Consider the following 12,749-nt stretch of genomic DNA (forward strand, 5'->3'; position numbering starts at 1 on the left):
ACACACAGCCTGGCTGTGCTTTAATATTTAAGAGATTGCCCACAACAATATTTGTAGAGCATTCAAATGAACACATATTGTCTATGCATTTTTATTGGCTGACTGCATGAACTACTAAAAGTGTGTCAAATCTTTCAGGTTTTGTCCCAGGAAGTAATACATCACCTAATGATGAACATCACTTCATGATGAAGGCTCTGGGAAGACCTCATTGTGGCCTTCCAATACTTGATGGGAACATACAAACAGGATGGGGAACGGCTATTTATGAGGGTAGATAGTGATAGGACAAGGGGGAATGGTTTTAAACTGAGGCAGGAGAGGTTTAGGTTAGATATTAGGAGGAAGTTTTTCACACAGAGGGGGTGAGGGTGAGGCACTGGAACAGGTTGCCCAAGGAGGCTGTGGATGCCCCATCCCTGCAGGCATTCAAGGCCAGGCTGGATGTGGCTCTGGGCAGCCTGCACATAGCAGGGGGTTGGAACTCGAGGATCACTGTGGTCCTTTTCAACCCAGGCCATTCTATGATTCTAATATTTATTTGTCAAAGCTTAATTTTGCAACTTTAATGGCTCTCAGACTAAATCAAGGTGCTTTGTATTATTAAGAACCCATTTCTTTGAGAAGTACGTTTTCTACTATATACAGGGATATTTTCACCAAAAACAATACTTTTTTCTGACTTTTAATAAAAAATGATACTTTTTTTTTTAACCATTGATGCTGAGTCTTTCTTTTGATATCTCATTCACATGTTTTCTTAGTTTTAAAGCTAAAATGTGATTAACATGATTGCCAAACAGTTACACAACCAAAGTTTTTACAGTATAACTCCAATTAAAGAATAGCTTTTTGATGGGAACACCCAGTGCCTGTTTTGTTTATATAAAACTACAGGCAAGATAAACTAAATTCTGCATTTTCTACACTGCCTTCAAAATATGTTCAGAAAAAAGTTGATTTTCTCTTTCTTGCTTTCCTTCTGAAGAGTGACAACCTCATAAATCACTGGTCAGATAAAAGAAAAACAAGGTTTTGATTGTTTGTTAAATATTTTAATAGTCCTCAGATAAAAAAGGCACTTTTTTAAAGTGTGCCTTTTTGAAATAAATGCTGTATTTTAACACATGCTGGCATCATGTTTATTTGGCTGTGACTAGAGAAATGGCATGGCACTCAATATCAGCTTTGTTCTTTAGTAGAAAAGTAAATGGTTATTATCAACAAGTTCCGAAAAAGAATGCAGTTGTGATGAACTGCTTTGTTTGTTTGCTTGTTTCAAAGAAAGCAGCACAAACTGGCAATCATCCTAATAAGCTTCTTTTGGAAACTCTGATTAGAATACATAGTTCAACTTAGAAGAAGTGGTCTAAACCCCACTGTATGAGTTATTGTCTGGTAGAGAGACTTCCCTTTATGATATTAACAGACAACAATTTCTTTTTTTGGCAGAAATAAGTCATGAAATTTGGTAGTACAAGGCGTTTCAAATTTTCTAATTACCAAAATGGAAAAAGGTTGAAATTATAGACAAGACATATTTTCCAAGAGGAAAGGGTAGAAAATCTACTATTAACAGTTTCAAAGAGAAGAAAAAGTACTATCATTTATGACAGATGTGTATGTACACAGCAGTAGAAGAATCTGAGAGCAAACAAAAGTTTAGGTACAAATTTATAATCAAGCTCAATCTATCTAGAATTAGATTAAATACAGCATTAAAAACATGCAGCCAGGCTGTAACTAATGTAGAAAGTATGCTGGGACAGGGCTTTACTACCTCAGTATTTGACAGAGTCTGAAGCACACTAGAAGTTTTTATAGACTTTGCACAAAAAACAAAGGGGTTTTGGACAATTAAAAAAAAAAAATAGCAGCTGTAACTTTTACATTAGACTGTATGGTCATACTAATATTTCCTAAACAAACCTCTGAAAAGCAGCTAGGAAGTCAAATCTCTGCCCTTGGGAGAGATGGAGGCGCCTGACACACGGGGTGATGCCATTCACTGTAGGATTGGGTAGGCAAAGAGACACCCCAGCCAGACAATTTCTTATTGTTTCCACGAATATCAGCGGTTGCAGAAAACTCAATAGTAGCACAAGGCAAAATAATCTAAGATACTATGTACAATGAAGGCCAAGCCATCATATTTTCACCGATTTTTAGCTTCTTTAAATGAGCTCAGCCTGAGATTTCTGCAGCAATCACAACCTTCAAGTGCAAAGCAGCCTTATTCTCAACCATAATTAGGGGTATCCTGCTTTCCAGAGCTCAAGTATTCAATTTTTAGCTGTTCTATCAAGCACTCAACTGAACCTCCCAGGTTGGTAGGACAATTTTAACTTCTATTCATATACGATAACGATAAGTAAAAAAAATCCCCACAAAATTAAAATTTTGAGCCTGCTTCAGTAATCGGTAATACTTCAGTAATAGTTTGCCAAGTAATATAATAGTTCAAACAATATATTAAAGATTCCGATTTGCAATTCAGGTGTTTTATTACACTGAGATAGAAAAACCTAATGACCGTGTTTTTACACGAACAAATGCTGTGCTGCATTACAATACCAGTAACGAAATGGTAGCTACTCAACTGAAATACTAAAATTCTAGTTCTCAAAATAAAATACATAAATAGGGATCAATCTAAATTTCCTTTTTTTTTTTCCTTCTGTAGAAAGTTCTGGATATTTCAGGTGTCATCTTCTATTAGGAAATTGTCTTCACATAAATTATAACATATAAAATATCTACAAACATCTAACTTGCTCTTCTAGAGTTCTGAAGGCAGAGTCAGTCTAATGTATAGCCACTAAAGACAGCAGAAGAAGTTATCTCACTTGCTGACATTTCAGAGAGCATTAAACCAAACCTGTAGGGAACAGCAGCTCTGTGCCAGCAGGCTATAAGGAGAAAGCACCAGTTGCCTTTCCTGAAGATAATGGCAAGGTCCAGAATATTTTTTATCCTAGTTTACCACCAACATGTTTTAAAAATGACTTAGTATTTCTCCTATGTTATTCTTCCTAAAACAATTAAGCAAAACCAAATAAGCTCTCCTTTGAGACACTGAAACTAAGGGGAATAAGACCGTCACTGTTTTCACCTCGTTCTCATCTTGGTGCATTTGTCAATGATAATCATATTGGGCATTATGCTTCAATCTATTTTGTACACATACATGCTTTAATCAATGTAATTTATTATTATTTTTTAAACAAAGCGATCAGAATACAGATGCAAGATTCCTCTTTTCAAATTTTGTACTTGTTTCTAACCAAGTAGTTTTTCAGCTGATAGATCTTGGGCAAATCAGACCTTCTGAAAACCAAAATGTTGAGAAGTCAAATAATGAACATATTTCAGAGATACAAGAGGTTGGTGAATGTTCTTTTGTGCACACCATTACTTGTCCGCCCCTTGTTTGTTCACGAACAATCCCTGGAGCATAATGCATGAATTATCCTATTGTACACATCAATCACTTGACAGACTGTTTTTAGAAATACTTTCATGTGCTCTATTTTTTCCTTCCAATCTACAACAAAAATTTTACCACAAAGGTTGAGTAGTTCTTTTAATTTATCCCAGAGAAATAAGCTATAAAGCAAGTAAACTATAAACTATAGAGGAAGTTTGCAGCACCCATGACTATCCATTCAACAATATCAGTCTCTTTACAGTAACAACACATTCAAGGCACAATTCAGGGAGAAAAGCTGACAATGATTCAGCAGTCCATCAAATGGGGAACAGAGGTTTTCACGCTTGAGAATCTTTTGTTAATGACACAATTGTTAGGGCACTTCTTAACAAAGCACCATTTAAAGAAAACAGCTTCATTAACAAAAAGATTTTTTTTTTTCTTTCATACACGAACAGTACATTTTTAGTAATAATGTCATCAAAACAATCAGAGTTTTTGGGTCTCAATAAAACCTCAGAGAGTGTTAAGTTTTGCAAGTACTTTGCTATGTATTCACCTCATAGACTGCACAGCAAACACAGCAGATGCAACAGAGTTCTGAGCCCCAAGTGGAATATGAAGTGGGAAATAGATACAGAGATTGCTTGGGAAGTGTGGGGAAGGAAATGACATTGCAGATTTCAAAGCAAATAGAAGATATTGCAATGAAAAAATTACACTAAAAGAAACCAAAGCCTCAATGAATACCAACAAAATAGCTCTTCACATTACTAGCTCTGTGGTCAGGTTGTAGAACTTTACCTCAGTACTTCTCAAAAATATTAGTTGAGCTTAAGCATATCGAAAACAAACAAAAGGTCAAATAAAAATGTTACGGTGTACATAGAGATGCTGCACTGTTCTAGGCAATATCCAGTCATAACATCAGCTCACTGGCTGAAGTGGTATACAGTAAATTCTAACAAGGGAAACAGGAATTGTTGCAGGTTTGACACAGGCAGGTAGGCCTGAGGTAGGAACTGCAGCATTCACTAATTTCAAGTGTGACCTCAGCAGCCGTGAGATTCAGAGAACTACAGAATGGTTTGGGTTGGAACAACAGGAACAACAAAGATCATCCAGTTCCAACTCCCTTCCACGGGCAAGGACAACTCCCCCTAGAGCAGGATGACCAAATTCCCATCCAACCTGGCCATATTTGCAGCCAGTTAGCCATGCTGTGTGCTCTGAAAGTCACAATCACCTCTGAACCAGAGCCAGTGCACAAGTCCCGCTCTTCTTTTGCAAATGCATGGTGCATAAAAACAGAGAACACAGTTTCTGGAAAGCAGAATGAGTCGCCATTTTCATCTTTTCCATCTTACCTTCAAATTCCCTATCTCTTCCACCATTGCTCAGCATGATCTTTCACAATTACATCCCTTCTTGACTTCATCCTATACTTTTCCCTCCTCCCCTTTGTTTCTGGAGCAAGCCAAACTTTCATACAGTTACACTCACACACACCAAACTCTCATTATAAGATGTTTGTAAAGACTGTACAAAGAAGTGCTCTGTTTTTTAGTACAAAGATAACAAGCCTTTGTTCTTAAGATAATTTTTTGATCATCACTGAAGTGTGAAGTACTATTTTCCAATCTCATAGTATTTATTTTGATTTTGGTGAAATTTGTACCCTTAAAAAAAAAAGTGTTGAATTACTGAAAACCAAACACATAATTTCTTTAAAATTTCTGCCATTTTGAAACGTTTAATTCTCAATAAGTTTGGCAGAAGCAGAAAGTGCCCAAGAATTACATTTAAAACAGTGCATTTCAATTCAAGACTAAATCTTGCCTCACGGCATACTAAAAGTGAAATAGTGAAGCAGTCCCACACAATGTCAAAACAACAGTGTACTTGTTGTCCCACCTGCTTCAGGAAAGAACTGAGAAAAAGGGACTCTAGCAAATCAGATCTGTCTTCATCTTTTCAGTCTTAACTTCCCTTACTGAATGCTGTTTCCATTTGGCACCTGTCTTGTCTGTATAATGTCATGAATTGGGAGAATTCTTTCTCTCCTATGTGGTGCAATCCTAGCGATACACATTATACGCACCTGTACCGCCACGCATACTTTCATATAAAATTATACATATAGCATTATTTTATGTGCTAATATCTACATCATCTCTCTCTCATCGATGAGTTTCTAGTGAGTCCTTGAATTTCATGGAGGCAGACATTCTAATAACAATCATCACTATATCCCAGCATACTTTATTTGGTTGCTTTCTACTTCATGTAACAAAATGAAAATCATCTATAAACTATTTGAAAGATTGACTTCTGCTCAGCTAAGTCAATCCTCTGTAGGATGATATACTGTAAAGGCTCTTTTGCCCTTAACCATAAACCTGTTTCATCAAGTTTTATTAGTGCAATTATGTAAAGTCTTCCTACTCAGCAACAAAAATTACCTTACTCTCCTGTAAGAGCATTTCTAACTTGGATGAATCTGCAGCTAACTGCAAGATATGTACCAGAAGAAAAAAACCCAATCTGTTAATATTAAAACATATTATACGCCAAAGTTCACCACTTCAAAAAGAAAAATGGCATGCTGCTTGCCATTTTCAAGTTTTTCCTTTAACAAACTATGCGTTTTCACAATTAAGGAAAAAAAAGCATTTTACTCACATATTTCTAATTTATGTCTTGATAACACAGGTATCGTCTAAGTACATAACACTACAACTTATATGTCCTTTCAGACACCAAAAAAAATTTCAGAGTAAGAATGAGTCTTTAGAGACAGACAGCCTGCTTGATCTGCTTGACAGAATCCAAAGTAGGACGCGTTCTTTTTAAAGTATACATTAAATTACACTTACTTGTTGTCGAATTTCTTCTTCCATCTTGACTGGGGATCCCAGCTCTGCAACCTGCTTGACGCCTTCACTAGCATACCCTCCATATTCCCAAAGGATGTAGTTCTTTGAGTGAGAACTACCAATGATTGCAGACCAATGGTTGGTGCGCCCTTGCAGGAAGAAAGGAAAGAAAAAAAAAGAGAATTAAGACAGCAATAATAATAAGAATGAATAATATTCATTCTTCTAACATTAATACCTGCTACCATCAAAAGAGGCTCAAACTCAAAGTCCTCATCTTTTGTTAAAGTGAAGGGTTTCAAGTCCCCATGTTTCATCAAGTTTCATTACTGCAATTATGCAAAGTCTTCCTACTCAGCAACAAAAATTACCTTACTCTCTTGTAAGAGCATTTCTAACTTGGATGAATCTGCAGCTAACTGCAAATAAGATATGTACCAGAAGAAAAAAACCAACAATTTTTCTAAAATTAATACCCGCTACCATCAAAAGAGGCTCACATTCAAATTCCTAATCTTTTATTTAAGTGAAGGGCTTCAAGTCCCTGGTCCTCATCAGTACCAAACTTCTGCATGTGCTGCATGCTGTCAGTTCTTACTACATCAACACACCTCATCTTCAGAGTACCAAAACAGTCAACTACAAAAATACGATACAATATGTGTTAGTAATTATTGGATATAACAAAGACAGAAATGAAAAGAAAGATAGGACAGCTGATCAAGCATCTCCTAAGACAGTTTAGTACAGGCTTAGTATAATTTGTCTTCATTTGAGCTTCCTCTGCATGTTTAAAAATCTTTTAATTTTAGGTCTGTGAAGTGTTTATAAGGATGAAACTTGCAAGGAGTCAAAGATTTCAGCAAGTCATTTCCTTATGGACAGATACTAGTTTCTTGCAACAGCCCACTAGATTTGTGTTTGGGTGGTGATAGCAGAGTACCAGAAAAGGCTAGAGGCTAGATATAGCTATGACTACATAATCACTGAGTGTTTCAGCTTTTTGTTTATATCTTTGTGCCAAATCATTATCAGGAAAAGATACAGAGGGCTTAGAGCTACAAACCTCCCTGCGCTGCGCAAGCAGCTTCCTGGCTAAAAAAAAAAAAAAAAAAAAGGAAAGTTTCCCATTGGCAAATCGTGCTCAGCTTACCTTCCAAGAAACTTTTGAAATATTGGTATTGAATTGCTCTTACGAAGACCAATGTAGCTGTTTTTTCTGTTACTGCATATTTACATCATGCATACATGGCGCTGCCTTTTATTTTCTCCTCATTAATAGTGGTTCCCACTAACTGAGGAAGGAAGCGAAGGACTACGTTTTGGTGCTTCTGTAGCTGCTTGGTTTACTTGCCCCATTTTCCCCAAGTGTAAGAATTGCAGAGATAGGCAAATGGATTCCTGTTCTGGTTTCTTGTCTTGTTATGCAGGAAAAAAAAAAATGTTAAAGTTTAAGAAAAAAAATGTTAGAAAAGTCTGATGGAATTGAAAAGAGATTTGAGCAGAAAGGAGTCTCAGAAGCCCCACAGTATTGGAAATAAAAATGAATTCATTAAGTGTCAAACAGCACTCTGCAAAGATATCAGGTTAAAGGAAAGTGATGAGGCAATGAACTACTCACATAAGTAGACAGTCTGGTAACAGCAAAGACCATAGGAGATCAGGGAGACAGAATGACAGAGTGAGACAATATTTAACATTTTTCTTTGCAATGCAAAATGGAGAGAGGAGAGATAAAAACAGCTGAAAACTAGAATAAATGAATGAAAAATGAATAATAAAGTAAACAAAAGGAATGCAAATTTAAAATGTGAAAAGTGGGACAATGAAATTGATAACGACAGTGTAGAGAATTGAATAGATAAAGTCAGATGGAGGAACATAATCACAGAAGAACTGAAAATAGATTAGAAAAAAAAGAAAAACAACGGAAGGGAATCAAGCGAGAAAAGTGTAGCAAAAGCAGAATAGATGAAGGAAGGTGATCCAGCAGCACAGTGAACAGAGCATCTGCTTTTTCCCTTGGACATAAATAAACTCACTGAGCTCTGAATTATAGCAGGCTTGACATGTTGAGAGACCAATAAGGCTAATCAGCAATTGTGCCCTAAACAGAGAAAAAGAGAAACTAAACCCCACTACACCACTTTCCCCAGTAAGAGGCTGTGTTGCTGCTTTCTTAATGCATAATCTAGTAATTGCTCCTCAAGCAAAGCCTTTTCAAACGGCAGAGAGAAACTGTCATTCAGCTTCAGTGAAGGGACTGCTCATTCTTTTTTCCTAACACACAGGTCTAAACCATCTCACTGCTCATAGACAGCAGCTTTCCCTGACATGCACTAAGTGACACTGAAGCTTACTGAAAGAGATGGTTCCATATACTCCCTAAAAAAGAAAAATGTGTCACTGCAGAAAAAAACAGAGCCTTTCAGTCTTCAGTAAAATTAATTGCCCATGTGCTTCAAGCTTTTTTCCCCGTCCTGTCCTAAATGGAGCAAGAGTATTCGGTGTTTTTGCAACCAGAGCCCAGCCTCTCCCATCCAGCACCCCTCCCTAAAAAGCAGCTGGCTCTCCACATAATGCAGTTGGCCCACGTACTTGCCCAAAAGATCTATTCAAAGCATATGCTACATTTTTCCAAAACATTTTTCATGAAATCTGTGAGACATTTGCAAATGTTTCACTCTTCACTTTGAAAGTTCTGTTTTTGTGAGAACAGACTACTCAATCATTTGTTAAATTTTTTCCTCTAAACACAAGAGAAGCTTCAAAACATGAAATAATCAGATCTATGTCAGGCCACAGCTATTCTGTATCACCAGTCTATCACAATCCAATTGCTGAGATAGCAAACAGAATGCAGACAGCTTAACAATGGTGTTATTTCACTTCATTTTTGTATAATTCCTCAATTAACATGAATTTATGCATACATATATATTCTCTGACACATCGTGCAGATGAAATCATAATGAAGAATATATATATTTGTTATCTTATATGGACAATAACCAGAGACAAGTGCTTTTAAGCTCAGGATTTACGTAAATACAAATCTTTCTGACCAGAAAAACATTATACGAAATCTGATCCCACTGAGCAAGATTTAGTAAGAAGTGGAATATTCAACTTCCCTAGTTTTAATACCAGGGGACATAACGATGTGCAAAAATCACTTGCAAAGCATGCTTGATTTTTTTATGCCTCAGTTTATCAGTTTAATCAAAAATGTTCCGTCTCTCTCAGTTTCATGAAAGCAAAGTTCTTTAAGAACTACTTTTAGAAACTTTCCCACAGGCATTCTCTCCACCCACTCAATGGCTGGCACACTCAGAACCAGACTGCTAGAAGTAGACGACCTTTAACATCCCTTCCAACCCAAGTCATTCTGTGATTATAAGACCGTGTTGCAGTAGTTTGCAGTGATTTCTTTCTGAGCAATACTTTGCAGAGTCTAATGACTCCTAAATACACTCTATACTTTGTGTAATTTCATAGAGCAGAGGTGTTTTAGTTGCACCAGTATAATAATTTTTTCCAATTCATGGAATCTGTGAAAACCCACACGAGTTTCCTAGGATTAACAGGTTTTCACAGTACCTTCCAGAAACATTTTGTTTGATAGTAAACAAAATATTCTCTTAGGAGAAAAGCTAAGCAACACAATACATATTATTGGTGATATTTAAAATGATTCAGAAGTTGATTTAAAGAAAAAAAAACTTTTATGATTGGCTTTCTATTTCAGCCTCACTGTTGGCATAAAAATAAAGCAGGTATTTTTTAGAATCACAGTATAGCTTGGGCTGCATAGGACCTTTAAGATCATCTAGTTCCAACCCCTCATCATAGCATAACAGCTTTGCAAATGATAAGGGATTTACTACAGTCCGGTACTACAGTACAAATAGTACTTTAATGTAACTACTGCACAAATTCAAATTTTTAAAGAATAACATTAATGATTACTTTTCATTTTTTATATAGCTACATCTGGATAAAAGATCTTACCACCTTTTGGGAGTTTCAGTGCAAAATCTTATCAGCTGTTTTTACTTGGACTAATCCTACTATATTATGTGGTGGTTGTTTTTTTCACAGAATCATGGAATATCCTGAGTTGGAAGGGACCCACAAGGACCATCGAGTCCAACCCCTGACTCCACACAGGAGCACCCAAAACCCAAACCCTATGTCTGAGAGTGGTGTCCAAATGCTCCTCGAACTCGGGCAGCTTGGGGCTGGGCCCATTGCCAGGGGCAATCTGTTCTAGAGCCTGACCTTTCACTGGTTCAGAACCTTCCCCTAACCCCCACCTGTCACAGCTCCACACTGATCCCTCTGGTCCTGTCACTGGCACCAGAGCAGAGCTTAGCGCTGCCCCTCTGCTCCCTTTGACGAGCAGTAGGACGCCATGATGCCTTCCTCCCCTCAGCCATCCCTCAAACGTCTTTCCCTCCAGACCCTTTACCATCTTTGTAGCCTCCCTTTGGATGCTCTCACATAGCTTTGGTGTCACAATATAAAAAAGACATAAATGTGCATCCGGTGCTCGAGGTGAGGCTACAGAGTGCAGAGCAGGGTGGGACAATCCCTCCCCTCACCCAGCAGCAGCACTGGGCCTGGTGCCCCCCAGGGCACACTGCTGGCTCAGACCCGAGCTGCTGTTGACCAGAATCCCCAGATCGTTTGTACACAGAGCCAGGGCTGTCCCGTCCCAGGTGCAGAATTAAATTCCATCTGGTTTGTGATTGCTCAGACTTCAATTTGCCAACATCTCTCCCTATGACTTCTCTGCCCCTGTGGGAATCGACAATTCCTCCCAATTTAGAGACGTCCACAGATTTATTTAGTGTACCTTCAATTTCTGCATCCAAGCCATTGATAAAAACATTGAAGAGTACCATCTCCAAAACAGAGCCCTGCAGAACCCAGCAGTGACTGATTGGTAGCTTAGATGGAACCCCACTGACTATAGCGCTTTGAGCCAGACCAGTCAGCCAGCCCATCAGGGCATTTTTCCATCTATTCCATCACAAAGTCACAGTAATTTCATAGTTTCCAAACATTTCCTATTTCCAATCACTACCTAAATCCATACTAACATTGCATATGAAGTGTGACACTCAGCAGATATATAAATCATGCAATAGCCTGGAGGAGCATTTCTGCAATTACTCACTTTGGCTTATTTCATCTCCTGTGCATTATGCTGACAAATAATATTTGAACAATGGTATTGTTCAACTTAAAATGTTCTAAATAATCAATGTAAGCAATATTGCTTAGACTATCAGAACTATGAACTGATACCTGATACACAAACCACATTTGTGTCAGTACGCTGACAGAAAGTAATAAATTTAGAAAAGAAACATAAAAAGACCAAACAACAAACATCAGCCACAGACAACCTAACAAAGTTTAAAGAGCAATGAATGTGACTCACATTCTCAAATCATATCCTAGCCTCTACTGCTACAAGCTGTGGAATAAGTAATGAAAGAATAAACGAATACACTTTTTTGTAACTTCACTATTTACAGTTATTTGGATTATTACAATAAAAATACTGATCCTGTAAACAGAATCTGATAGTTAAAGCTCAGAATATATATTTTAGCTGTATAATCAACTTGCAACATTTCGAGAGTACACTAATGTCTAAATATCTAAGCAGTCTCCTTGGCAGTAAGATACAGGGCTCACTGAATTAACTAGAATCTTCCAGAGGTTGTGAAAGAAAACAATACAGAGATTTGGCTAGATTAGCATGGTTGTAAACACGGTTGTAAATTTTAGTGTGTCCTGCATTTTAGGTCATGTTTTTCATTAAATTCCATTTCCTAGCTGTACATGATAATCTAGGCTAAGCTTTCAGTAAGAGAAGATGGAAAAAAAAAAGAAAAAGATAATCTCATTATAAAGAAACATCTTTACACCTCAAAACATCAGGCAAATCTCTAGAATTTATTTGTAATTTATAGCATCCATAGATTTTCAATGCTGAACATAAGCAGTACTGCATATATATCATTACTGAGTCTGGTGGAGTGTTTACTCAGTAACACCATAGCAATCTCCAAATATCTACACCATGTTTGTGTAGTACAAGAATATTAAGAAAAAAAAAATGATACTCACGTGGAAAGTCTTTGGGATGTGTTTTTTCTGACCAATTTCCATAAAATGTTAGCCTGTATTTGGCAGTTCCACAGGCACAGCAGTCTAAAATTGGTTTGTCAGTCACACCTTCTGAGGCTGAATCTGAAAAGCAGTAATGAAAGTGCCTACTGAAAAGGGTTACAACTGAACAGCAACAGGTGACAGCAAAGTTGACGCAATAGGTACTCCAGCAAATAAATCTGAATCACATTTACTCGTGTTCATCAGTTTTTAATGTTAGTCTTCACAAAAGTAGAATCCTGAAGTAATTGGTTTGG

General features: G+C 37.2%; 1 protein-coding gene across 2 annotated transcripts in view; it reads right to left on the reverse strand.

Annotated features, from left to right (window-relative positions):
• SPON1 (spondin 1) overlaps positions 1–12,749 on the reverse strand; it is a 232,097-nt gene that overhangs the window by 101,445 nt on the left and 117,903 nt on the right. For both annotated transcript variants that reach the window (XM_090142074.1, XM_090142073.1), the window contains exons 5-6: positions 12,451–12,573; positions 6,307–6,455 (exon numbers count right to left, since the gene is read on the reverse strand). In XM_090142074.1, the coding sequence (XP_089998200.1) occupies positions 6,307–6,455; positions 12,451–12,573 (272 nt within the window). The remainder of the gene's footprint in view (positions 1–6,306; positions 6,456–12,450; positions 12,574–12,749) is intronic.

Source organism: Phasianus colchicus, chromosome 5 (genome assembly GCF_987193195.1).
Source record: "Phasianus colchicus chromosome 5, bPhaCol1.hap1.1, whole genome shotgun sequence".
Lineage (NCBI taxonomy): Eukaryota > Metazoa > Chordata > Aves > Galliformes > Phasianidae > Phasianus > Phasianus colchicus.